Below are 26,906 nucleotides of genomic sequence, written 5' to 3'. Positions count from 1 at the left end.
CTGGCCCCTCGGCTCCTGGGCAGGTCCAGTGTGCTCTTGTGTAAAATGGGAATGTGGGGAAAAGGAAGGCCCCTGACCCACAGAGCAGTGGGAGGACGTGATGCTTGAAGACCTTCCAGCCTGTGGCTGCTCCTGCAGGCCCCAGCCAGCCTATGCTAGGACAAACGGGCCAGGACAGGTGGCCAACCCAGTCCTCAGCAGAGCACGGCCACCCTCCGTGACCTCCTAAGGACATTAGTGATGGCTGTGGCCCCTTCACGTGGACCCTGGGATCTTCATCTGGCAGGTACCTCGGCAGGCCCGTGATGACCGGGTACCACCAGGCCTCAATCAGCCCATTCCCCTGATCTCTTTCAAGGAGGCTCTCCAGGCCCCACTGTGGTCACCAGCGTGGCCTGGCCATGTGGCCATGCTCTGGCGTGGGCATGGCAGGCAGGGGGACGGACAGTTGGCTCTTTATGCCTAAAGGCTGGTGAGCCACAGGCCTCTCTCCAGACGACCCCTTGCCTTCAGAGTCTCAAAAGATACATTGACTGGAGGGGGGTTCAAGCTGGAGGTTGGGCTTTGGGAACAGCAGAGGGGGCGGGGCTGTGCTTGGCTGGCAGGTCCTGTCCCTGTCACCGAGAACTCACACCAAGTTTGTTTTCCAGGAACTTGGGCAAGTCAGGCCTGCGGGTCTCCTGCCTGGGGCTCGGTGAGTGTGTGGGCTCCCTTGGTCCAGTGCCATCTAGGGAGGCTGGGGCTTTGGGAGGGCTGAAGGAGCCAGCCCTGGGGGGAGGGTTGGGAGCCAGGATTAGGGGTATGGTGAGGCTCAGTTGCCACGGCAACCAGGAGGTTGGGGGGTGCCTCAGGAGAGGGATAGGGGAGGCGAGGGGAGCACCAGAAGCCTTGTGCACGCACAGACCCCTGCCTCACACCAGAAAATCAGAGAAGGCCCCTGGCCCCAGGTGTGTCCGGAGAGCATCTTCTCTCTTTGCGAGACTGAGTCCTCATAGAGGGCAGATGGCTTGCGCCCTTTTATCTAGGCTTTCCCGATGTGAGCTCTGTTCCCAGAATACACTGTCCCTCCCCCTCCCTGGTACCCACAGTATGCTCCCGACACACCCCTGAACACAGACACAGGCGCACACGCACACACACGTGCTGCCCAGGAAGCACGAGGGCGTGGCTGTCAGACTGGCCTGTTTTCAGGGGGGGCATCCCTTGTCCTGCTCCCTGGGGCAGATCACCAGAGTAGGAGCCCATCGGCTTGAGCCCCAACAAGCATTTCAAAGACCTGCAGTCCTCTGCCTGCTCCGGGCACTTCCTGTCCCCCGGTTTGGTGTCCCCAAGAGAGGGAGACTTGCCCGGAAGGCCTAGTGTCCCCACGTGCTGAGGACGTGCTCACTGCAGAGCAAGTGGCATGGTGGCCTCTGGCTGTCCCCCAGGCCCTGCAACCTGAGGGCCAAGCACCCTGGGTGTGAGGGTGGGGTGGCAAGCTCCCTGGAGAGGTTCTCTGACTTGAGCCCATGTGTCTCCTTCCAGGAACATGGGTGACCTTCGGAGGCCAGATCACCGATGAGGTAAGACGGGGCTCCCACAGGCCGCAGGTCCCAGCAGAGGCTGGCCACGGTGGGCACCTGGTTGAGTCCGCCGCATGAACCACCGGGCCGGCACTCACAGTGGCCACCACTCAAGGGTGCCGTGGCCCTCTGGGGCAGCAGGAAGGGTGAGGGGAGCCACGGCAGCGTTAAAAGATGCCAAATCCGGTGCCTGCCCTTTGCAGCTGGGTGCCTTGGGGCGTCTGTGATCCCCAAAAGGCCCAGAATCTCGGGTTTCTCACCTGCATAACACCCAGTCCCCCGCTAGCCAGGAAAATCCAGGGGCCCCTCTTCTCCCAAGTACACAGCTGCTCGTCTTTCTAAGCTGCTCAGGCAGAGTACCCCACGGGATCTGCAACTTCAGCCCCTGCTGGGGTTGTTTAGAAAGCAGAGTCTGCGAATACCCAGCTCCCCCCCATTTCCCCTCACTGTCATTCAGCCTGTGCTCGCCAGCCCAGCAGCCCGCCAGCCTGCCAGCCCTGTGCGTTCGCTGGGGCTCCTCTCTGCTCGCAGTGAGCAGGTGCCCCCAGAGTCTGTCGGGGAGGGGCCTGCGCACCCCCAGGCTGGGCGCACTTCTGGGCAGCAGAGTGATTCTCTGGGAAGGGAGGGCAGTGACGTCTGCTCCGAGAGCCCTGGACATCTGCCCGCGGAGCTGTCCTCACGTCTGCCCTGCTTACTCTCGGGAAGGTTGCATTTAAAAATTAATAAGTGTGCTCATCTGAGACCTCGTTCGCTGTGATTGCCCAGTCAAGTTTCCAAAGGAAAAGCTTTGCTTCTGTCAAAATCTAAATGTATTTCATTTGCGCTTTTATCCCTTTTTCCTTTCATGACGGCAGCCGGCTGTAGAGCGCCTTGCCCTTGTTTTGAGGCTCTAGCTCTGGACGGTCTCAGGGGAAAGGAGTTTTTGAGGTTCAGGAAATTGCTTTGCCTTTAGCCACCGGATTAGTGGCAAGCACTTAGCATAGAAGGTCGGAGCCCCGGAGCCCATGTGGTTCACCCAAAATCACTATGTCTGACTCGTCTCTTCCCCTTTTGCTGGGGTGGGGGGGTGACTTCATTTCCAAATGGCATTCGCTACCCCGTGCGCTATGTCCTTGTGAGAAAGACCCAGAGAAGTGGCTGGGTGTTAAGCGTCCAGCTTAGGCAATTTTTGTCACCAACGGATGCCTTGCACCCGAAGAGTATTGATGAATGACCCAGCGACCGCCCTGCAGGCTCCGGCCTCTGCCGTGTCTCCATCACATAGACAGTGACTCATATGAAGATACTAGAAGTCATTTCTTGATGACACAAAGCTGGGAGGACAGCAGCTACAATACATGACAGATTCGGGGTTCTCAGAGGTCCTGGCAGGTGAAAAGGATTGAGCGAAGGAGCAAGCAGAATTTTCGCATTAAATCCTACAGTTAGTGTCCAAAAAAATCAATACGTCAGGGAGGAGGGGCCCACCTTGCCACGGTTCAGATGAAGAATGGCCACGTCTTTTTCTTTAGCTGGCTGCCTGCCCAGTCTGAGCTAGTGGGGTTGGAACCACAGGGAATCAAGGGCCATCCTGAGCTACAGAGGAACATGTGTGCTGACCTACACTGGGGAGACCACGAGCCCCCCGGGCATCCCCGATGGGTGCACCATTGGGAGCACCATGTTCCTTGCTAAGCCCGTGTCAAGAAGAAGGTGGGTGGCCTGCTAAGGAACCCAGAAACATAGTCCTGGTTTTAGAGCAAGACACCGCGATGCCAGGGAGATGCAGAAATGAGGACTGGGTAGATTTCATGTGGCAAAGGGGGTTCCCATGGCAGGACCCTGCAGATGTCCATGAGCAGCAACCCACAGGCCAAATCTGGCCCCCGGCCGAGTTTTTTTCTTTTATGTTTTTTGTTTTTTTACTTTTAATCAAATATTTGAGACATAAAATTGGCTATTTTCACCATTTTCGTTGTAGTTAAAATATGCGTAACATTAAATTTACCATATTAACCATTTTTAAGTGTACAATCCCGTGGTATTCAGTACATTCTCTCTGCTGGGCAACCATCACCATGGTCTGCCTCCGGAAGTTTTCATCACTGCAAACAAAACTGTAACCGTGAGGGAAGAACTCCCCAGCCCCTGGTAACCTCTACTCTACTCTCTGCCTCTATGAATTCCACAACGCATTTTTTACAAATAAAGTTTTATTGGCAGGCAGCCACGCCCATTCATTTGCATACAGTCTGGGCCACTTTCCCGTTAGAAGTTGCTGCAGAGACTGTCCGGCCTGCAGAGATGAAAGCGTGTTCTCTCGGGTCCTTTACAGAGAAAGTCTGCCGTTGCCTGTCCTCTGTCTGCAGATGTCTGTGGGGCTGTGGCCTTGGGGACAGAGTCCTTGGGGGCCGGGCAGAGCAGAGCCAGCCCTCGGAGGAAGCAGACGGTGTTAGCTAATTATGTAGCCAAGGGTGGGAGCTGGCCTGGTCAGAGTCAGGTTTCCAAGTTGTAGTCCAATGCCCTTTCTGTGACCTCACTGGCAGCTCAAGGAAAAAACTCCTTCCCGGACCATGTGCTCAGAACAGCCTGGGCATCGGAAATCTAACAAGGGTGGTAATTACAAACTTTACATTTACTGTGACACTGACCCTGTATCAACCCAGGGAGGCAGGTGCCGTTACCCTATTTGGAGGAATTAGAGCCCCAGAGATGAAGCAGGTGCCTGCGGTCTTACCTGGAGACTCGTGATCGGGGAATGGCACCCGGCGCCTGCCTCAGAGCCCACGGCCAGCTCCCAGCTCGGGGGTGGGATGGCTTCCCCTGGCTCCCAAGTAGGGACGGCAGGGAAGAGGCCCGCATGTCTCCTGAAGTCCCTCCTGCCTTTAGTTTCAGGACTCTGACTCTGACGTTGGAAAAATCCGGACAGTCTCAATATAAAGTCTCCGTCCCGTAAAGTAGGACTCATCCACAGAGCATAAGTCTGTGGGACTCACGTCTTACAGAATGGCATGGGGACAGACCCAGGAGCCAGCGTGTGGCAAACAGCACCAACACTGGTCTGTATGTGAGAGCCACAGTCTTACAGGGAAAAAGTATATATTCACGTAGGAAAATCAGCAAGAGAGGGCACCTGGGCGTTTCAGTCAGCTGAGCATCAGACCCTTGATTTGGGCTCCGTCACAATCTCAGGGTCGAGAGATCGAGCCTCACGTTGGGCTCCGTGCTCAGCCAGGAGTCTGCTTGAGATTCTCTCTCTCCCTCTGCCCCCACTCACGCGCGTGCACGCACACACTCTCTCTCCACATCCTGCCTCTAAAATAAATAAATAAACCTTTAAAGAAAAGCATGGGAGAGGAATGATACAAAATCAGAGCAGAACAGTAAAATTAAAAACACAGCCTGGAAAATTCCCTCCCCTCACTCTCTTTTCTCACTGGCCTGGTGTCGTTGGGGTGGTGTTTCCATCTTTCTGGTTAAGCGACAGGTGAGATGGGGATGGGTATCCTCTACACCCAGCCTGCTGATCTTTCCAGCCTGGCCGGCCTCGCAGCATCGGCCAGTAGAGTCAGCCAAGGACGGTATCCTCTCAGCTCACACCTGCTCAGCCCCTGCCAAGTGCCGTCCCCGCCATGGGCTGCTGTGTCTCTGGAGGGGGGGACAGACAGTAAGCACACCTTACCTCCAAGGGCTAGAAGTGTCCAGTGGCTGCATTAGCAAATGACCACCATCTGTGTGGTTTTAGAGCGAGAAACATTTATTTTCTCACAGGCCTGGAGGTCAGAAGTCCAAAGTCAGGACCACAAAGCTGAAATCGAGGTGTCAGTAGGGTCGCACTCCCAGGGGAGCCTCTGGGGGAGGAGACTGACTTCTCCCACACCCCTCCAGCTTCTGGTGGCCACCTCGCTCCAGTGTCTGCCTCCCTCCTCTAAGGACACCCGTGGTAGCGTTCAGGGCCCACCTGATAATCCAGGATTGTCTCCCACCTCAAGACCCTTCATGCAGTCATATCCACAGAGATCCTTTTTCTACCCAAGAGACCGCTCACAGGTTCTAGGAGCCCTTATTTAATCAAACACAAAGAACACGGGCACAGAGAAGGGAGGCCTGAGGTGCAGACTCCCGTTTATGCAGGACGGTCAGGGAAGGGGGAGACAAGAGTGAGCATGTGATGACTCAGAGAGCAGTCCAGGCCAGAGGAGGAGGCCGCAGGAGGAGCCCCAGGTTGAGAGATGGGGGCAGAGGTGAGGGAGCAGATCTGGTGGAGACCTTGGCTTTGATCGTCTGTGCCATAGAAGTCACAGTGGAAATTTGACCTAACTTCACTCAAGAGGCTCACTCTGGCTGCCCCACGGAGGACAGCAGTCCCCCAAGGATGGGGGGGGTCTCCTCAGATTGGAATGTATGCACGAATCCCCTGGAAGGCCAGTTAACATGTGGTTCTGCTGGGCCAGGCCTGGGGCAGAGCCGGGGACCCGGCATGGCTGGTGCTGGTCCGCGGACCACCCTTGGCCCCGTGCAGGGTGCTGGGGTCAAGCACAGAGCAGAGACGGGGCTACCACAGAAACGCCACGGAGGACACTCTGGCTCGGACCACTTGGTGGGGGGCGGGAGGGTCTGACTCTGGGTCAGCTTCCGGGAGGAGCTGGCAGGACTGGCCGAAGGTGCCGATGCTGGAGTAGGAGAAAGACAAGTGAAGGAGGGTGCCCGGGTGCTGGACCAGAGCACAGGACGGGCGCGCACGGCACGCCGCCCTCCTCCACACACCCCAGCCTCCCTGCCTACAACTCCCGCTCCTCCGCCTGCCCCCCCACTTCCTGCCGGACAGACCCCTGCCCACCCTCCAGACCCAGCCCCGGAAACGCTCGCACACCCTCCAACATGCAGGAACCCTGAAGGCACCCCGTTCAGTTCAGCAAGTCACCCCATCACAGAAAGACAGACGCTAGAGGACGCCCCCCAGGCCTTCTAGAAGCAGATGGGCGGGCACCTGGGGCTGGGGCAGGGAAGAGTGGAAAGCTGGTGTCTCGTGGGGACCAAGCTTCTGTGTGGGGAGGTGGGGGCGTTCTGGAGACCAGCGCGGGTGAGGGCTGCACAACATGCCTGTCCTTCATGCCACAGAAGGGCACACATGAAAATAGTTAAAAGAGTCAATTTTAGGTATGCATGCCTTACCACACTTTTTAAATTGTATATAATTTTTTTGAAAAAGAACGAAGCAGATCTCTATGAACTAACATGGGTTGGTTTCCTAGATGTAGTGGAAGTGGGAAGAGCAAAGCTCAGATCCCCTGTAGCGCGCCGTTCTCCGGGTGAGCAAGGCAGGCGTGGGGGGAGAGATGCAGGGTCTGAATTGTGAGGCTAAAAGCCGTGGTGCTGAGTCACCTCTGCTCAGTGCCCTCCCCAGGAGGCAGTGGGCACCCCTGCGTCATCTGTATACCCTGACTAGGGCCCCAGCATGGGGCGCTCTCCGGGCAGAGGTCAGGGGCTTGGTGGGACACATCCCTAAAAAGTCAGGTTGAAGACAGAGATGACCTGGCAAAGGAAGCTGGTGTGCCTGGAGGTTTGGAGGGGAGGAAGGGGGCCCCAGGATGCAGAGAGACGCAGGGGAAGCGGGGAGCCGGCTCCCTGGAGGGTCATGGTTGCACCTGATACATGATTACACTTGAGCTCCACCGGAGCCAACCAGCCCTGTGGATCCAGAAAATTCCTCCACCAATGGCCTTTCTTCCGCCCTGGGCTTTCTGACTCAAATGACAGCCGCTAACTAATGGGGTGCACCCTGGCCTGCTCGGTATCAGAAATCTTTGGGGTTCATTGCCAGCATTTGAAAAATCGGGAGATTTTTACCACCTCAAATACCCTGGTCTCTAGCTTCTCTTGAAAAATCATAAGATGTAGCCACGCTGAGCCGCCTTCCCAGGGGCCGCAAATGAGCATCAGTCCCCCCCAACCCAGTGTCCCCACAGGCCAGCAGCCTCACTCTCCGTACCTGCCTGGCCCAGGGGGCTTCTGAGTTTGGTATGGAGAGAACTTTCCATGACGCCGAACAGGGCTGGTTTTTCTGAGGGTTGTTAAGTGTGACTCACCCAACCGTGGGTAGCTGGGGAGGGAGGCTTGGCGCTCTGAACTGAGCTTTGAGAAGCGGTGGGGGTAGTTTGCATCTGTGACTCTCTCAAAGGGGCACCATCCAGAGGACAAGCAGAGATCTCTGCCTCATCCTGGAGGGGCTGTTTGTGGCGGGGACACTTGCCCACCCCCCGCCCCCAGCGGCTCAAGCCTCACCCCCACTACCAGGGCGTCATTGCTGGTGGGGCACAAACGCATCTGGGGAACCAGCTAACTCTGGTGGCAGGCGCGTGCCCCTCGGGCATCGGGCGTCAGCCTCTGCCTGCCTGGCTGGAGACGCAGCCAGCCAAGGCCGAGGCCGGAGTGCTCGCTGAGCGCCGCAGTGTCTCCATCTGCAAACAATAATCTTTTCGTCCTGGTATGGCTGCTGGGAAGGAACTGGGGGGCGGGGAGACGGCAAACAGCCAGAGGACACACTCCAGCCATAGCTTTAAGAAAGGACTCGTTCTGCAAGGATCTGTTGCACCTCTGTTGGGGGCTGTGTTCAGCCCAGTATAGGGGCTAAGCTTTGTGATGACCCAAGAGACGGGGTCCCTGCTCGCAGGAAACTCACAGCCCAGGGGCTGTTCCTTCATTCATTTTGTCTTCTTTCCTCCCTGTGAGTCCACTCCTGAGGGCTGCCTCCATGCCTGTCCCATGGCAGGAGAGGACGAGGGGAGCCCTGGAGGGCACGGCCTGCACACACGGGAGGCACCCCAGGCCACGAGATTATGATCTGGAGCTCCCCCCACCCCCGGCCTGGTTCGCCTGTGCTGCCCACAGCGGCTCTGGTTTTCTCGTTTCAGATGGCAGAGCAGCTAATGACCTTGGCCTATGACAATGGCATCAACCTCTTCGATACCGCAGAAGTCTATGCAGCTGGCAAGTACGTGTCTTTTCTCGTGGGGACGATGTGGTACGGGCCACAGCTTCCCTGGGAAGCCAGTGCTTTGGTCCTTGGTCCCAAGCGCCCACAAACATGCCTCACACTCTGGCTGCTTTTTTAAACTCAGAATGGCCTTAGAAGGTGTTGTTTTCCTGGGGCCAAAATTACAGGACGCTTGGACACTGGCCACTCGCTAAACTCCCCGTGTGTCCAAACCCCGAGATGACCACAGTCCCTCTGGTGCCTCAGATGCCAGGCTGGGCAAGAGCCAGATCAGGCTGCAGTCCCGGGCTCTCCCGCAGCCAGCCCCGCGAGTCTGACATACTCATGTGTTAATGGTACCGTGAGGCCTCTCGAGCTGCAGAGACCAGAGTCTGGCCAACCTAGCCCTGCAGGAAGCACTCCCATCTTGGCAGTGAACTTCCCTCCTCAATTATGTAAAAGCCCTCTTCAGCCAAGGCTGCTGGCTCCAATTTTAAAGACTAGCGGTAATCAAATCATCCACTCTCCTGCATCGGGTTTCCAAAAGTCAGCTTTTGTTTGTGAAGTCATTTGTTGGCTCTCTGTTCATCCTCCCTCCGGCCCCTCCTGCCTGGGCCGAGCCAAGTTCCCATCAGCTGGCTTGGCGGCAGCCCGGCTGGCTGTGCACGGTGGCCCCGGGGCTAGCACCTGCCTCGAAGGCTCTGGGTCATTACCTGCAGCCTGCAATGGGGCCCAGAGCCCTGAGAATGGGAAACCAGCTGGACGTGCTATCCAGTCCCTACCCAGGGTCTGAGGACCTAACGGCTCTGGGGACCTCCCCTGGGAGCCCCAAGATCTCCTCCAGCCCCCGTCGGCAGCCCTCAGCCCCTCCGGATGCGCCGGCCCCTCCCCAGCGCTCCGTCCTGGCGGCCTCTTCCCAGGAAAGTGAAACGCTTTCCAGACAGATGAACTAAAGCCGGAGGATCAGAGGTAGAACAGCCCTGCCAAGCGCACAGGCGCTCCCCGGGCTCTGCACCCCAGCCCGTGCGCCGGCCCCGCTGCCCATGAGAGTGTGCAGGAAGCCACTCCGTGCCACCTCCTCTGGCCCCCAAGGGCCCAGCCCATGCACACCGACCCCACACACTCCACACTCTCTGTGTCCCCCTGATTAACTGGACACCCAAGGGCTGACTTATCAGCAATAGGCAGCCTCGGGCACCCGCCGTCGAGGACTCTGAGAGCGGCTTCCCGGGGGGTGGTGTTGCCCCTGGCGCCTACAGCCCTCATCCTGCCTTCCACTCCTTCTGGGGCCCCAGCGGCTCCTTCTCAGGCCAGCCCGGAGCTGGACCGGCTACCCACCCCCAGCCATGCCTCGGTGCCAGCAGTCACCCATGGAGGAGGCTGGGCACTGTGCCCCAAGGGACGGGCAGGAAGGCTCTGGGCAGGGGGCTGTCGGGCAGCTCCAGGGGCCGGTGGGCCGGGCGCTGTGCCTCTTGCTCCCCCAAGTGCCAAGTGCCCATTCTGCTGAGCCCCCTGCTGCTGGCGCTAACGCTAATCCGGGCACTTAGCAGAGAGCCACGGGGCTCCTGTGCCCTGCTCCTCCCCGGCAGATGTCAGGCTCACCAGATTTCAGGGCCACGGGAATTCCTAGCCACAAGCCGCAGGCTGGGATTAGCTGCTCTCCTCCAGCTCCCATCACCCCCAGGACCACCACTGGCTTTTCTCCCTTCCTCCTTTTCCGATCTTTTTGTCCCACAAACGAGGGACCGAGGAATCAAAGGAAGAGGCCCGGGGCTGAGTGAATTTCTGCACATCTTGGCCACAGACGAAGAGCGTTCACAGTGTGCGCCGAACAGCTTGCAAATTCGAGCCCATTAGTCCTGAATGCATGACTCAGGCGCTTTCCTGACCGGGATGTAGCACTGGGTACGGATCGTTCTCCGTCTGTTGCTTTTGCTCAGAGACATTGTGCTACAAGCAGAAAGTTCTTCAGAGTTAATCCAGCCCCGCAGTGCCAAGCAGGGCTGGGGCAGCCCGCCCGCGACCCCGCGAGCCCGAGCCTGGGGCAGGGCCAGAGCGACGCCAGAAAGAACGGAGAGCAGGCAGCGCGGCATCTGTCCCTCTACTGTCCGAAAGCAAGACAGAGAGAGACGCACATGCCCACACACGTGAACGCACGCGCGCGTACGCACACACGCACGCGCCCTGCAGGAAATTCAGCCCCTGGCCCCGGACACTTGGGAATGGGATGGCGCTGGCCTTGCCAAGCAGGACATCAGCTCCTTCCTTCTCTGAAGAGCGGGAGCGACTTCCACTCAGGCGCCCGAAGGGTCACCGCCCATGGCCGCCTTCATGGGGAACGACAGCCTCCTGCAGGCTCTCTCCTCTTTCTGGAATGAAGTGCCCAAGCCAAGACGAGCCTTGTTAGCAGCCTGGCCCTCTGGCCTCAGTGGCATCCTCACGGAGGGGACCACGTGGCCGGTTGTCACGGTGGGGCGAGGTTGAATGTCTCTGTCACGCTCTAATGAAATCCCCACGTCTCTGTCTTTTTTGCAGGGCTGAAGTGGTATTAGGAAACATCATCAAGAAGAAGGGATGGAGGTAATTACCCTGTTCTGTCTGGGTCCATGTCCGGGGTGCACACAGGGAAAAGCCTCCCAAAGGAGGCCGATGGGAGGGAAGGGGGCACAGCGAGGGGCAGATGCACACCGGGTCCTACGCGAGCGTCGGCTCGAGTCCCGCTGCCGTCCTTGCCTCTTTGGCACCAGGGGGCTCAGGGCTGCCCTCGGTGACCCTTGGGCAGCCGGCCAGTCCTTCTAAAGCCTGGAAGTGTCAGGATTTTTCTCACCAGGAAGGGGAGAATGTTCCAGAAAGGAGGCAGCCCTGTGCTCCCTCCGCAGGGAGAGCGTATTCGCACCGTGTGGGGCTGTGGTGAGGTGGGAAGCTACTGCCAGGTCCGTCAGTGGGGTGCTGCACTGAGTTCTGCAAGACCAGAGGAGTCTGTGCTGGAGAGGGAAGTCGAGCCGAGGCCCTTGTGCCCTGCTCTGCCCGCTCTGCCTCTGCCCTCCACCTCTGGTCCAGCAGGGATCCAGAGGGCCAGGGTCCCGGGTCGCACACTGACATGTGTTCAGCCAAAAGAGATGAGGACTTCCCGTGTGGCCTGGGGGAAGCAGAGGGTACAGCTGCTGAACAGAGGGACAGTCCTTCTCTGGGCTTGGAATCTACACATTCTCACTGTCCCTGACTGGAGAGGGACCATGTCTGAGCTCTCTGCAGGGCTCAGGGACCCGAGTCTGTAAGACACCAGCTCAAGGCTGGACATCACACTCACCTGGGGAGGCGCAGCCCCCTGACTGGTCACCACAGCCCCCGACCAGGTCCCCCCACCAGCCCCCAAGCAGCTCAGAAGCCTGAGGTCCCTGGTGAGGCAGGATTCCCACCCTCCTTGAGACAGACTGGGCTGGGCCCTTGCCCACACTTTGGGACCCCCTGGGGCCCACGTGTCTTTATTTTCAGGGACAACAGAGGCGTTGTAAAGCTGGGCCCGTGCTCCACTCCTCAGCCCCTGGGCACAGATGACTGACACCCCTTTTCTTGCCCTAGCAAAGTACTTTGTTTCTTCTCAGCTCTAATTCATCACAGAACAAATTCCTCCTGACTCCCTAACTAACGGAAATGGCTCATGTTACTGAATGCCCCGATTCTGTCTTAGGGGAGCACACAGGGAGACACACGTTAGGTCACAAGCCCCCACCCCCACCGCCTGCTGTTGCAGCCCAAGGGAAACACAGCTTCAGAGCAGTCCCCCTGCCCCCACGGGAGGAAAGCGCATTGGCACCCCCCCCTTTGGGAAGGATCTCGACCACCTGGGGCCTGGAGGGGCCATCATTATGGCCACCCATTGCACCAGGACCAGACAGGTGTCACCACGTGGCTCCTGAGGGTTTCCTGCAGGAGACCTGAATCCATTCCGTTCCCTCCGGGCTTTCCATCACCCAGACCCTGACTCCCTCTCACCCAGGGTCCTGCCCCACCCAGCAGTCCTTCCCTCAGTGTCCCCCTCCAAGGCTGTGTCACACAGCGCTTTCTGGAAGCCTGTCTTTGACCTGTGGGGGGACAACCAGACTGCTCGGGCCCCTCACTGCCTCCTTCCATCCTCACCAGAGCCCCTCCGTCCGTCCGTCCCCTCCCCTCCGTCCGTCTGTCCCCTCTGTCTGCAGCAGCCCCTCCCCCTGACCTCCTGGCAGTGCGCTGCCTGCACCTGCTTCCTCTCAGACAAAACCCACTGGAGCTGGGGCCTGGGCGGCGGGGGCTTCCGTCCCCCAGGCCAGGTCCGTCTGCGCCTCCCCTGGTGCATCTCCCGCTGGGGCTCCCCTGCACCAGACACCACCCGCTCCTGGCCCCCACTGCCGGACTCTGGGTTCCACAGTGAGTTAGTTGCATCCGTGGCTTGTCTCCGGGCTCAACGGGGAGCCCCAGGACCCTGGGCTCGCACACCCCAAACATGGAATGATTGAGAGGTACCTGCGTCCCACCCCAAGCTCCCAGAGGAGAAGGGTGCTCCAGAGCCTCCGAACGCTGGTGACACCCCCCACCGCGGCCGCGCCCGGTAACGCCCTTTCTCTTCTGTTCCGCAGACGGTCCAGCCTGGTCATCACCACCAAGATCTTCTGGGGAGGAAAGTAGGTGCAGTGGCAGGCGATGCTCTGGGCTGGGGTCAGGATCCGGGGGCTCCTGGGGGCGAGCGTGCAGCTGTCTCCCCTGGCTGGTGCCCGTCCCTATTGAGCCCACCTTCCAGAAAAGCAGCTTTGGCTGAGTTGCCTTTTACTCAGACCTTGTTGGTTATTTTTACTTTTGTGGATTTGTTATTTTTTCTGATGACAAAGGTAACATCCTAAAAATTCTGGAAAACACAGGAAATTCATGAACTGTCTAAACTCCTCCACCCTCCCTGACCACAGACCACCCCTGCCAGTTTCCAGGGGCTGGGCCCACATTCTCTCTAGGGCTGGACAAAATCGGCTTCATAGGAATTCTAAATGGGCCTGATTCTTAATTAAAAAACAAAAAAATCCAAGGGAAACAGAAGGACGAATTGAATCACCTCCTCCTCCCCCTGCGGCGACCCTCTGCCCCAACCTCCAGGCAGTCCCAGCCCTTCTCCCAGCCTGCGCGAGCACATCCTTTGGCTAATCCCCCAAGTGGAATCACACTGCACATGGCATGCACTGACCTACTTTTTTTTGCCTAACATTGCATCATAAACATTTTCCCCAAAACCGCTTGCAACATCACACACGCTGTTGTCCTGTTTTTCAGAGCAGAGACTGAGAGAGGCCTTTCCAGGAAGCACATCATAGAAGGTGAGGGGGGTGCGCTCTGGACCCACACGGCCCCCCACACCCCCGGCATCCTCCTGCCGGTGCACGAGTGAAGAAAGCCAGGTGTCCCCACCCCACCACCAATGCACCCCATGCTCGGGGGCCGACCCTCTCCTTCTACCCAGGCTCCGCAGCACGAGAGCAGGATCCCAGGCACCCTCAGATGGGCAGTGATGCCTTGGAGAAGACAGGACAGGCCTGGGCTGCAAGCGGGGCTGGGCCCTGTGCTGACTGGGGATCCTGAGCAGGGGACCTCGCTTCCCCAGCCCCTGTGGCAACATCTGTAGAATGGGTGTGGGAAGAGTGCCCACCTCTGGGGTTTTGGAGAATTGGGAAGAACCCAGGAGGGGCATGTCCGACAGAGCCCGGCGCTCTGAACACAGGACTATTGAGAGAGAGGAGAGATGGGGGGGGGCGGGATCTGGCATGCTGTCTGGCTTATCCTGTGATTATATTGTCTTCGTGCTTTTTCCATCTGTGCTCATTTTCATCAAGGTAATACACTCCCTCCTCTAAAAATCAAATGATAAGGGACGCCTGGGGGGCTCTGTCGGTTGGGCGTCTGCCTTCGGCTCAGGTCACCATCCCAGGATCCTGGGATTGAGTCCCACATCTGGCTCCCTGCTCAGCAGGGAGCTTGCTTCTCCCTCTGCTACTCCCCCTGCTCATGCTCTCTCTGGCTTTCTCTCTCTCAAATAAATAAGTTTTTTTTTTTTTTTTAAATTAAATGATGAGGAGGCTGTGCTCCCCACCCCCAGTCCTAGGCCTTGACTCTGCAGCCCTGTTTTGCCCTGTTGCTAAGGGCTCACTGGTGCGGGGACACAGGCACAGCTTCCCCTCTGTGTGGGATGACCCAGCTCTCCCTGTCACTCCATGGGTTACCTGGGGGACTGGGAGGCCACCCCTTCATTCAGTCACAGAGCATTTGGCCGACAGACCCAACCACCACCAGCTTTGGGGTGTGGGCCCCATTCAGTCCTGGCTTTTTTTCCGCTCAGGTGGGGCACATCAGGTGCCCACACATGTCCCCACACAGTCCGACAGCTCCCAGCGCCACGGGCCTCGACTCCCTCCTCCTGCTGATGGTGATGGTCCCCTCTGTCCCCTCCCCCAGGTCTGAAGGCCTCCCTGGAGCGACTGCAGTTGGAGTATGTGGACGTGGTGTTTGCCAACCGCCCAGACCCCAACACGCCCATGGAAGGTAGGTTCTCTCCGAAGGCTGCTACCGCCGGGCCCTGCGGGGCACCCAGGCTGCTGGTCGCAGGCAGCTGGTGGGGGTGGGCGGAGGCGGGGGCGGGGTGAGCGCAGCTGAGGTGGGGGGGGGGGCTGAAGGGGGGCCCTCACTGCCCAGAAGTGCGCCCTGGCGCCTCCAGGCTCACGCCCGCCCCATCCTGGCTTTGGGTCCTGGCTTTGGGTCCGCGCCTGCTCCCCGTGCCCCTGCCTGGGTTTAGAACTATGTGCAATGTTCTCTCCTCTCAGCTGTTCATATTCTGCAGCTAAACGAAGTCACGAGATGATGGCTCTTTGCAATGCTGTGTTCCTTTCAGTCACGTTCCCGTCCTGCGGGGTCTTTCGCTCTGGGGAATAAATTGTTACTTAGAGGAGGAAAAAAAAAATGTGCCGCGCTTGGAAAAGCAGTTTGGATTTCTTTGGCCCTTATTTATTCTCCCCAGTCCTGCCAGCTCCGCAGTCCCCCATGCACCCCCCACCCCCCCACTTCCTGCTTCAGACTCATTTGTGCTTTGCTGCTTCAGGGATTTGGAAAATTAGGTTGTGTTCAAGTTATCTTTCCTTCATCTGTGTCTCTATATATACCGCGCACGCATGCGTGTATATATACGTGTGTGCGGTGCGCGGGGTTGGTTCGGTTTGGTGTGTGTGCTTTGGTTTTTGGGGGGTTTTGTTTTGTTTTGTTTTTGACGAAATGAGTACTCCGTGAAGGAGAGTTGTGCTTCCCTCCCCGCCCTCTGTCATACCGCGCCTCTCCGTGTTCCCGCAGCTATAAACTCTGGTCTCTCTAAATCTTTCTTTATCACCAGGGGACCCATTTAGTTCCTCCAAGTCAAGGACATTCATCATAGAAGGTACACAGTGCCCTTAGCCTGACTATTGACTCCGTGTCCGACCTGCATTTTATGAGACGGTGGTTTTATTTACGCCACTCTCTTGCCCCCCAAGACAAACTTCTCCATAAAATGCATAAAGGAAACATAAGCGCCCTATGAGAACATCTTGCAAGTGAAGGAAAAGCAAAGCGGTGTGGAGCCCCTGCCCCTGCCCCTGCCTGGCCCGCCTGTCATTTCATTCCTCCCCTGCCCCCCCACCCCCGTGCATGACCCGTGCCCACCCGCCCCACCCCCGCCTTGCACTGCCGTGATCCTCGGGGTGGGGTGGGGGGGCGGCTGTCTGTCTGCCAGGGCTCCTCTTGATTTGGGGATGCTGTGATCGGCGCCTGAAACCTTGACCCTGGATGGTCTGGGAGAGGGTTGGAGAGACCGGGGGCCCACAGGAGCAAACATCAGGGACCCCGGAACATGTGGCTTCCAACAAGTCTTAACTTCATGGGGCACATTTGCTAAGCTCCAGCCTCAAGCAGAAGCAAAACCCACCAGAAGCAAGCTGTCCCGTCACAGCATGCCATCTCCACCATGAGCATCGTGGCCGCGCGTGGTGCTTGCGTCCCCTGGACCGGCCGAGCCACCGGCCGCTCCCCGCACCCTTGCCGTGCAGCCGGAGCCCTCCATCAAAACAGAGTCATTTCTTTCCTTGAACAATACGTCTGTGAGCTGCCAAAACTCCGAGACCTGGAGCAGCCCCTGGCCATGTCCGGTCTCTGCCTGCCCCAAAGCTAAGGGCCTGCCCAGGACCCCACACCATGGGCAGGCCATGGTCTCCTCAGGAGCCAGGCTACGGCCCACAGTGGACGGGCTCCTGCCTGCCAACTGGCACTGCCACCTGACCCCTCCCATGTATTATTTGTGATGAGACAGTAGGTACTATGGGTTCTGACAGTAGCTGGATGGATTCGGTCCCACTTCTGTTCAACAGCATTAAATATTGAGGGGAAGACTGTTGTCCCTAGTTGTCCCTGTTCCTGGGGCCGCCGACAAGGGCACAGCAGCACAGAGTGCCGTGCTTCGGGTGTGGGCTACACCCCCGCCGGCCGCTGCCCTGGGACCCCTTCTCTCTCAGGCCAGCCTCCAGCTCTCGCAGGCTCCTGCCCTGGTGGCCGGTCCCCCCAGGTCCTCAGGGGACTCCCATCTCTGCACGGAAGGGGCGGTGCAGGAGAGATCCATGCTCCTGGGACGGACAGGCAGCCGGGCTAGTGAACAGGGGAGTCCCCCACTTCCCTCTCAGGCATGTAGGCCCAAGCCTTGGCTGGAGAGAGCCATATGATGCTGGCTGGTCACCAGCGTCCCCTCAGGGTGTTCCTAAAGAGTGTGGCAAGGACAGCCAGCAGGGAGCCTGGGATGTAGGCGGATCCCTTCCTGGGGCCCCCAAGTCTTCTGACAGGGCGGGTCTCCTTCGCCTTGGGTGTTGGCATTCAAACCCCCGCGGCCTGTTGGCGGTCCCCGGGCGTCAGGGCGGGTGTCCAGGCTTCCCTGCCAGCCCTCCTCCTGAGGAGAGGCAGAGAGGAGCCCAGTCCCTGATCTTGGAAGGAAGGAGAGAGCAGGACTGGCCTGTAGGCCTGGAAGCTGACGTGTGATTTTTCAGGGGTCCTGGGTGAACCCCTGACACCAGCATCCCAGAAGCCCCGGCTATCTTAGCTCTCTACTGAAAGAGGGGCCCTCGGCCAGAGGGGCGCCCAAGGACCCAGGGTGGGTGGGAAGCGACGCCCCCAAACAGGGGCAGCTCTCAGCAGGAGAAAGGGCCCGTGCCATGTGTTGGGGGAGCTTTGGGAACAAAGCCTGCCTTCTCCTTCCTTCCTTGGGCTCTCCCACCCCCTGCTGTCTCGGGGACCCCAGCCCCCACCCCCATCTCGGCAGATGAGGAGCCGGCCACCTGGGGAGACACGGGACTTCCAGGGGTCAAGGTTGCTGCTTCGTTTCTGGACACACTTGTTCTTCAGCCCTACTTCCCGCCCTGCCCTTGGCCGTGGGACTTGCAAGCACTGTATGGGTCAGTGAGGGATCTGACGAGTAGCCCTTCCCCCTGCAAAGCTGCGAGACAATTCGAAATTTTTCAGCTGGAGGCCAAGTCTGTTTTAAAAACCACAACGTCCCCGTGGACGGAAACTGCCTGGCGTGGGAGTGGTGGGAAGGCTGTCACCAGCAGATTTTTATTTCTCAAAAACTTTTCCGAGTACTGGGAAGAATCGATCCTGTCGCGGGGGTGAGGCTCCCTTGCCTGACACTGGGCGGGTTTGAGAACCGGGGTGGATACAAACAGGGCTCTCCGTGTCTACTTCCGGCTCTGGGGGACACGAGGGGAGCTCCCCTCCACAGTCCCCATCCTCTGGGAGCATCCAGGGCCCCGCCCTGCCCTTGGTCGTGACAGAGGCCGCTGTGACCTCTCCACTCAGTCTCAGATCCCAGTGCGGATCTGGCGTAGCCTGAATCCGAAGACTTCCTGATGCCTTTTGCCGGTCTGTTTCGTCCCCAAACGAGAGAACCCGCCCTCCCCACTCGAAGTCCAAACCCACATTCTCTGATCTCACCTTTCCCTCGTCACTCCAGTGTGCCACAGAGACGCCACAGTCCGTCTAGAACCCGCTTTTCAAAGATCCTTTACAAAGACTTGTAACTGTTTGGGGAAATTGTTTCCGAGACCAGCTTCTTGGATTGTGGTTCGCTTTTCTTCCCGGGGTCCCTGAACGGCCCCACCACACCCAACTTTGGAGCCAGGAAGTACACTGCTTGCAAGACACCTTTGCAGCTCCCCCTCCTCCCGGTGCCCCAACTGTATTTGCAGAATGTCCCCAGGCTGCGCCCCACGCTCCTGGCCACCTGACCCCCAACCCGCAGTTTCCATTCTCTCCCTGCAGAGACCGTGCGCGCCATGACCCATGTCATCAACCAGGGGATGGCCATGTACTGGGGCACGTCGCGCTGGAGCTCCATGGAGATTATGGTACGGTGGCGACCTCTCCGCGTGTGTGGACCCATGGGACGTGGGCTCCCAGCCCCCTTCTAGGGATGAATGGCAGATCTAGGGCCACTGGTCCCGATGGCACAGATAACTGGCTCCTACAGCGAGGGAGGGTTTGGTGACGTGTGGCAGCTACCTCCGCAGGCAGGGCTCTTGAATCCCAGCACTGTGTGACCTTGGGCAGATGGCTTGACCTCTCTGAGTGTGGTTTCCTCACCTGTAGAACAAGACCACTAGGACGACCTAGCTCCTCCCCCCCAGGAGGCTGTTCTGAGAGAACAGGTGTGACCCTCTGCGCAGACGAGCTTGGGGTCAGCCACCGGCCCTGAGCTTCTGCGATGCTCCTGCTGCCGTTAGATTTGAGGGCTCGTGTGGACTAACTCCCATTTAATCCTCACAGCACCCTACAAGGTCAATGTTGCTGTCATCCTGTGTTTCCAATGTGGGTGTTGAGGCACAGAGAGGTTAAGTAGTACACCCAAGGTCACCCAGCACGTGCTGAGGTCAGTCTCCAAACTGCAGCTCTCTGGGCCTGGGCTGCCTCAGAACATGAGCTGGAAGCCCAGCTTCCATCTCCTAATCCCTGATGTTTCCCCTCACCCACACTTTCAGGAAAGCCTCTCCTCCCCAGTCCCTTCCCTCCAGGGAGCCAGCAGAGACAGAGGCCAGCGGATGTTTCTTGGTATTTCTGGGTATCCCAGAAGGGTCAGCGGGGTGCCCCCCACCCTCAGAGGCAGGCAGCTGGGAGCCCAGGGGGTTGGAGAGCAGCAGTCTGGGTCTTGCCAGGACCGTCTCCAAGCTCACCTTCCACCCCTGCTTCCAGATGCCCTCCCAGCCTCCACCCTTCCCATGCTGCTCCTCCCAGAATTCCCCACATCCTGGGGTCCTTGGGAGGGGGTTTCTCCTCTGGTGAGTCCCAGCTTTCTGCTTGCTCAAAAATATTAAGCAGAATTTCCAAGCTAACACAATTCTAGATTCTGGCGGTTTTCATCTGCCTTTGGCACTGGCAGCATTCATGAGCATGTGGCATTTTCCTGAGGCTGCCTGGAGCCAGCACGGAGCTCACCCAGCTGTCTGTGTCTTACCCCGATTTTACAGATGCAGTAGCTGAATCTCAAACCAAAGGGGAAAGGGCGTCTCCCACTGGCAGGCAGGGCTTCCCGGTAGTCTGTCTGGAGACCTCAGCCCTGGCTCACGCCCATCTGGTGGAAGTGGAGGGAGAGTCTCCGGAGTCCGGGCCTTGAGCTCCAAGTCCCAGAAATGGGCTGATGCCGGCCACTCTCCCCTCCTGGCGTAGCATTTCCTGCCACGGCCACTGTCATCCCAGGGCTGGGGCTCTGGAGTCATGACCCTGATAAAAACAGTAACCGCACAGCAGGCAGGCACTGTCCTGAAGGCTGTGACCAATGTCAGCACCGATGGGGAAACTGAGGCAGAGAGGGGCGAGCTCCTTGTCCAAGGCCATCCAGCCAATAAGTGCCAGAACCCGAGTCTCTCTACTGAGTTGTGCATTTCCCCCCGTGCCTTCAGCTGTGGGGTTCACCCCCTTTCCCAGTAGAAGGGGTGGGGGGACAGGCTAACAGTTTCCCAGGAAAGCCATGAATCTCCCCAGAGACGAGGGCGGCGGGGAGAGCAGGCGGGCCAGCTGCTTCCAGGGAGGCTTTTGTGTCTCCCGCCCCTGCTCCCCCGGGCAGCCCCCAGACCTGCGGACGGACGGGGACATCCGTGGTCTGTTTGCATCCCTAGGAGGCCTACTCCGTGGCCCGGCAATTCAACCTGACCCCGCCCATCTGCGAGCAGGCGGAGTACCACATGTTCCAGCGCGAGAAGGTGGAAGTGCAGCTGCCCGAGCTCTTCCACAAGATAGGTGGGCTCCCCGCCCCCGCCTCTCCCCTTTCCCTTGCCCCCGTCCCCCAGTTCCTCTTCCCCCTCGCCCCCCAACCCACCCTCCTCCTCTCTCCCTTGCTCTGTCCCCTCACCCCCGCCCCCTGCATTGGAGCGCTGGGCCTGACCTCGCCTGGCTTTCCTCTCCCAGGAGTGGGCGCCATGACCTGGTCCCCTCTGGCCTGCGGCATCGTTTCCGGAAAGTACGACAGTGGCATCCCACCCTACTCAAGAGCCTCCTTGAAGGTGAAGGAGCGGCCAGGCTGGGGGGAGGGGACGGGCAGGCAACAGGCACTCGGGGTGGACGGGACACTTCGGGGCGGAGCCAGGGCGGGGGAACCAGAGCCCGCCTCTGGAAGGGCTGCGCTCGTCACAGGATTGCCCTGGCTGAAAGCGCTTCCGCTCCCTCGCCGGCCCCACCGCGCCCCACCCCCAAGGCCTGGGCCGGGTCCACACGTGCTGTTTGGGATGGCCCCTGCCGCAACAGATACCCCCCTGCGCACTCTGGGGCCCCGGCCCGGCCTGCAGAGCTGCTTCCTTCGCTCCCCGGAGGTGATCCGGAACAAGTCCCCCCACCCACAGACACATCTCTGCAGTGGGAACGCAGGAGGGTCTCCAAAATGCAGGGTTTGGGGGAGGAGGAGCAGGCAGAGAAAGGCCTACCCAGGTCAGGGCAGATCCAGCCCCAGAGCCCCCCTGCCTCGGGTTCGAGGATGGCCTGTCCACCCCACTCCTGCCCAGGCCACAGCAGAGTCAAGGAGTCCCCTAGAAGGCACTGCAATGCCAGGGTTGGGGGCAGCTGAGACCACAGCTCCCCAGAGCTCTGGTCTCAGGGCCAGAGGCCAAAGCGTTCCTTCCCAGGCTGCCAGGCTCCTCGTCCTGGCTCAGGGGCCCGGCCTCAGCAACCCCACAGACTCTGGGCTTCCCCTTCAATGGGCCCCGTCCTTCCAACTGCCCAGCTCTGTTCTACAGGGGGCACGGCTGGTCTGGGGGTGTGGATGCTGCCGTGTCACAGATCATCAGCCGTCTGCAAACACGGGTCCAGGTGACCTGCCCTCACCTGTGTGCTCTCCACACCCCACCACCAGGGCTACCAGTGGCTGAAGGACAAGATCCTGAGTGAGGAGGGCCGGCGCCAGCAGGCCAAGCTGAAGGAGCTGCAGGCCATCGCCGAGCGCCTGGGCTGCACCCTCCCCCAGCTAGCCATAGGTACGAGGACTTGGGGGGTAGGTTGACTGTTGTCCCCGGAGCCATGTCAGGAGTCCCTGAGGGCCGGGACTGCTCCCTCCATTAGCCAGCCAGAGGTAATGGGGCTCCAACTTTCATGGGGAGAGAAGCATGGGGGATCATCCCTGAGCCCAGGGGCCACCTCTCCCCCTGGAAGCAGTTGGTGCCAGGGCTCTCCCAGAAGCCTGTCCAGCTCCGTCCCGGGGAAAGCCCCCCCGCAACATGCTGGACCCTCCCAGACACCCTCAGCGCCACGACCAAGAGGCCGGGTCTTTGTGGCCCCATCAGGGACAGGGCAGAAGGAGGGGCCCCTGCACTGGCTGTGTGTCCCTCACCTCTGGTCTTCCTGCCCCAGCCTGGTGCCTGAGGAACGAGGGGGTCAGCTCCGTGCTCCTGGGTGCTTCCAGCGCGGACCAGCTCATGGAGAACATTGGAGCCATACAGGCGAGTTGGGAAGGGGGCTGCTGGGCGTGTCCCCCACAGGCCCTGGGGCCGAACTCAGGGTCGCAGTCAGTCCTTGGTTCAGCCCGTGTTTGTTGGGCACCTCCCGTGGGCCTGTTCTGCCGTGAGCATCCGGGCTACCGCAGAGCTCCCTTAGAAGCCGCTCTGGAAGAGCAGACAGGGGGCACCAAGCGCAGGACGGGAGGACATGAGACTCTGACAGGCCCTAGAGCAAGGGCAGGGCTAGGGTTAGATTTGGGGGGCGCAGGAGGGCCGTGGTGCCGTGCACCCAGGCTGAAGGGGGCTGTGGGGTAGGCTTGCTGAGAAAGTGACCTGCGGGCAAAGGCTCCGAACGTGCAGAAGGTGCTAAGGTGGGGAGTGGGACCTGCAAACACCTGGAGGCGGGGCGGGGCACCGGTAGGCGGGGCCTGAGGTGGAGGGGCGGGGCCTGGAGCAGAGGGCGCGGGGCTGTGCCCAGGGGCTCTAGGGGCTTGGGTGGTTGTTGAATGAGACAAGAGCAGAGGAGGGACCCAATGCCCACCTACATTTTTTTTTAAGAATTTATTTATTTATTGGTTTCTTAAAGATTTTATTAATTTATTTGACAGACAGAGACCACAAGTAGACAGAGAGGCAGGCAGAGAGAGGGAGGGAAGCAGGCTCCCTGCTGAGCAGAGAGTCCCATGCGGGGCTCGATCCCAGGACCTGAGATCATGACCTGAGCTGAAGGCAGAGGCTTAACCCACTGAGCCACCCAGGCGCCCCCCACCTACATTTTAAAAGGATCCCTCTCTTCCTTGCTGTTGAGTGGAGGAAAGGCTTTAGGGACCAAGAGGGGGCGCAGGGAGATCCTCAGGGAAGTAACCTGCGCAGAGAGGTTTGGATCCTGGATGTTCAGGAAGGTGAGGCCAACAGGACAGAGGCACGGTCAGAGGCAGCCTGTGGGGTTTACCTGGACGGGCGGCCTTGCTGTTGGTTGAAGTAGGGAAGGCTAGGAAAAGTAGTTTAGGGGTGCAGAAGTCAGGTGTCTGGCCCTGGAATCTGTATTTTGGGCCTTCTAGATGGTTCTAGAGCACTCTGGAGCTTGAGGCGCAGAGATAAACCCCAGGGGGTGTTCCTCTCTGCCCCAGACCTTCTAGAACGCGGAAGCAGCATAGCCCACCTCTGCTTCTGCAGAAGCACGATGTGATGAGGCAAGACAGGCTGACGGTGGCCAAAAGATTGTCACCAGCCTCCCCTGCAGGTCATGCCAGTCCTGTTGGTGGGATTCTAATTAGCTCTCGTCCTTGCACACAGGTCCTTCCGAAACTGTCATCTTCCATTATCCACGAGATTGATAGTATTTTGGGCAATAAACCCTACAGCAAAAAAGACTACCGATCCTAAGAAGCCCCCGGCCGCTCGCCTGGACACTTTCGTTCCCCCTCGTCTCTCTCGTTCGCTCGCTTAAGCTGTTTCGAAGCCAAGTCCGGGGTGTGGTTTGCCTCAAAAAGAAAACATCACGGCGAGATGTCCTTGGGGAAAAGATCTCAAAAGCTGCTGCAAGATGCCATTCGCTGCTTCGCGGACTGAATTCAGATCCATACGGGGAGACCGCACGGACGGGGCAGGGTGCTGGAGCGCTCCCGCCCGAGCCCGCCTGCAGCCTCTGCTCACCCCGCAGGAAGAAACCACTGCTGCTGCTCCCAGGCTCAGCCCTTCCCAGAGACACCTCTAGTCCAGGCCAGGCTGAGACCCGGCTGGGTCCTGGGGGCAGCAGGGCCGTCCTCTCCTCCCCTGAGAGCCCCCAGCTGGTGTCAGGGTGGGAAAGAGGAAACCAGGTCTGGCTCTTCCCGCGGTGCCCTCCGCTGGGGCACTGGACGTAAGGCGGGGCCTCCCCGGTGGGTGTCTCCTTCACCTCCCTCTTGTTAAGGGCTCCCGGCATTTTACGTTAGGCCTGACCCCAGATTCCTTCTGCAGCCCCTTGAGCACCACAATCTGCCCCCCACGGGTCTCCCAGGGGCCTTCCGAGCTGTACCTTGACCCCAGCCCCCCCCTTACTGGCAGGGGCCGAGATCCAGGGGGACCCACTATTGAGTGGGGCCCACGGGAAGTTCGGGGGTCTAACCGAGCTCATGGCTCTGCCGGCTTCCTCCCTGCCCACAGGCCATGAACCCCATGCCCAGAGCAGCCCTGAGCACTGGGGAGGGGCACAAGCAGGCTCAGCCCAGGTCCCTCCAGGCCCCCAGCCGCCCTCCTGGCCAGGTTCTCTGTCCCACTGCCCCTCAGTCCTGGCCGCAGAAGGCCCTGAGGTCGCGGGTACATAGCTGGACTGTGGCTACCGACCACATTCAAAGGGGTGCACCTTGGCTCTACCTGGGGGTGGACTTCGGGTCTGCACAGAGACCACACTCAGGCCCGTTCAGGGGGGGCGGGTCCCAGGGGGTTCCTGTGCTGCGTGCCCCGGGGCTGGGGGGCCTAAACGTCTAGCAGGAGCTCCCACAGTCTAGAAGACCCCAGGATTCTCTCCCCGGGCCGTGCCTTCCTCAAGGCCTCCTATCCGGTCGGGGTGAGGCACCCCGTGTGAGGGGGCTAAGTCTGGGTGCCCCCAACCTCCACACACACCCCTGTGAAGAGGTCAGGACCGCTGGAGTCAGTGGTTCCCTGATGCGCACCCCCGCACTAGAACCGGCCAATGACAGGGAGTTGGGGAAGGACAGACAGAACTGACAGCCACAGGCTGGGAAGGTAGAGGACGGGAGGGGCCGGCGGCCAGGAATCCCAGTGCCCATGGCCCCAAGCTATGGGCCTCTGCTGGCTAGGTGGGGGGCTGGGGCTAGGAGCCCACGCTGCCATAGGAAGCCTGTGTGCCTCCAGTCTGGGCAGCTCCTCACCCCACCACCCGGCACACCCTCACCCACCCAGGCCTGCTTCGCCCTTAGACGGGCCACTGTCGGAGGAGCTCCTCCCTGCCATTCCGAGAGGGCCTGCTGGCCCGTCCAGGCTGGGCTGAGGCCTCGGAAAGCCACACGCACAAGCAGGGAGGCGGGGAGGGACACAACTTCCATTCCTGACATTTGTGCTGACCCTGGAGTCTAGAACCCACCCCCCTCCTCCCGGACCAGGCCCCTGGGGGTTCACCGCCACCAAATCTACAGGCTGCACACTGTGGGTGTGGGGAGGGAGCGAGCCTGTCCCTGCAGGGCACCCCTCCAGCCTGTGGCCAGAGGGACCAGGTCGCCCACCCCTCATTGGGGGGGAGTGGTTGGGCCCCCTTCACATGGCTGCCCCCAGCCTGCCCACTGCGGAGGATGGACCATGGGTTGCAGTGGGACCGGAGGGAGGGGCCACTGCCCCCCTCACCAGAGCCACACCTGGGAAGGCCACATGTCTGCCAGAGGGTGGCCTTCAGGGTTTAGCAGGGCTAAGGCCGAAATGCCCATTGCCAGGACCCAAGAAGCTTCCTGGCCCCGGGAGCGCCGTCCACAACCCCGTTCTGAGGGGTCCTCTCTTTTCCACGGTCACTGGCAGGAAGGACAGGGCTCTGCTTCCTGGGGGAGGGCCCCCGACTTAGAAGGGGGCTGGTGTGGGGTAGGGGGTCGGGGGCGTCCCAAGGGCAGCTAGATTCTGGAGACAGAAGGCCAGGCAGAGGCAGGCCCTGGAGTGGCCCAGGCCCTACCAAGAGGGGCAGCCCCCCAGGAGCCCCAGCTGACCCCCAACCAGCCTCTGGCCCTCCCCTTGGGGCAGACCCCTGGGGAGTGCCCCACACAGGACAGGACAAGACAGAGGCCCAGGCTGAGGGCAGGGCTGGGCTCAGTCTCCTTTGCTGACACGCAAGAGCCCCCATCGTTTCTCATCCCAAACCCCCAAACCCCGCAGGAACCCGAGGTCCCGAGAAATGAGAGAGGGGCAGACTCCGTCTTCTGTCCTCTTCCCCTCGTGTAAATAATGCGCTTTTCTTCTCTCCCCTTTTTTTTAATGACCAAGGCTCCTCAGCTAACCACACTCCCAGCTGTAGGCGGAGACCGCCTCACGCCTCCCGCTTCCAGACACAGCTGAGATACAGCCACTGTATTTATGGAATGACAAATAAAACCCCAGCCTGTCGGGGGTCTGCGGCGTTCTGCTCCTCTCGTTTCCAGGGGCCCGGCTGTGGGCAGCGGGGAGGCGGGGGGAGAGCCTGCGGGGGATGCTGCCACCTGCAGGGCCCAGCAGCTTGGGCCCCCCTGAAATCCTGACCCTGGAGCAAAGGGTCCAGTTGGGGAAAAGGGCCCCAGGGGAGAGGCTGAGACTGAGGACTCTGAGGCCCCCCATAGCCTCACGGGGTGATTCGGGGACGGGGGTGCCACCCACCACCCACCACACACACATTCTCTGTTGCTGGGAGGCAGCCGTGCTCTCCGGGTGCAG

General features: G+C 59.8%; 1 protein-coding gene across 6 annotated transcripts in view; it reads left to right on the top strand.

Moving 5' to 3' along the window:
* Positions 1 to 26,616, top strand: part of KCNAB2 (potassium voltage-gated channel subfamily A regulatory beta subunit 2) — an 81,089-nt gene extending 54,473 nt beyond the window's left edge. For 5 of the 6 annotated variants that reach the window (XM_047726537.1, XM_047726535.1, XM_047726536.1 and 2 more), the window contains 13 exons: positions 651 to 694; positions 1,525 to 1,562; positions 8,456 to 8,535; positions 11,053 to 11,097; positions 13,134 to 13,178; positions 13,816 to 13,859; positions 14,992 to 15,078; positions 18,862 to 18,947; positions 20,712 to 20,832; positions 21,001 to 21,095; positions 21,938 to 22,058; positions 22,432 to 22,520; positions 23,814 to 26,616. In XM_047726537.1, coding sequence (XP_047582493.1) covers positions 651 to 694; positions 1,525 to 1,562; positions 8,456 to 8,535; positions 11,053 to 11,097; positions 13,134 to 13,178; positions 13,816 to 13,859; positions 14,992 to 15,078; positions 18,862 to 18,947; positions 20,712 to 20,832; positions 21,001 to 21,095; positions 21,938 to 22,058; positions 22,432 to 22,520; positions 23,814 to 23,903 — 985 coding nt within the window. In that variant the 3' untranslated portion in view covers positions 23,904 to 26,616. Of the gene's footprint in view, positions 1 to 650; positions 695 to 1,524; positions 1,563 to 8,455; positions 8,536 to 11,052; positions 11,098 to 13,133; positions 13,179 to 13,815; positions 13,860 to 14,991; positions 15,079 to 15,916; positions 15,962 to 18,861; positions 18,948 to 20,711; positions 20,833 to 21,000; positions 21,096 to 21,937; positions 22,059 to 22,431; positions 22,521 to 23,813 lie in introns of all 6 variants that reach the window. The other variant, XM_047726538.1, reaches the window with a different exon arrangement.
* Positions 26,617 to 26,906: the final 290 nt, after the last annotated feature.

This window comes from Lutra lutra, chromosome 4, assembly GCF_902655055.1.
Source record: "Lutra lutra chromosome 4, mLutLut1.2, whole genome shotgun sequence".
NCBI lineage: Eukaryota > Metazoa > Chordata > Mammalia > Carnivora > Mustelidae > Lutra > Lutra lutra.
Note: the sequence above shows the minus strand (reverse complement) of the source record. Positions and strands in the feature narration are given on the sequence as shown.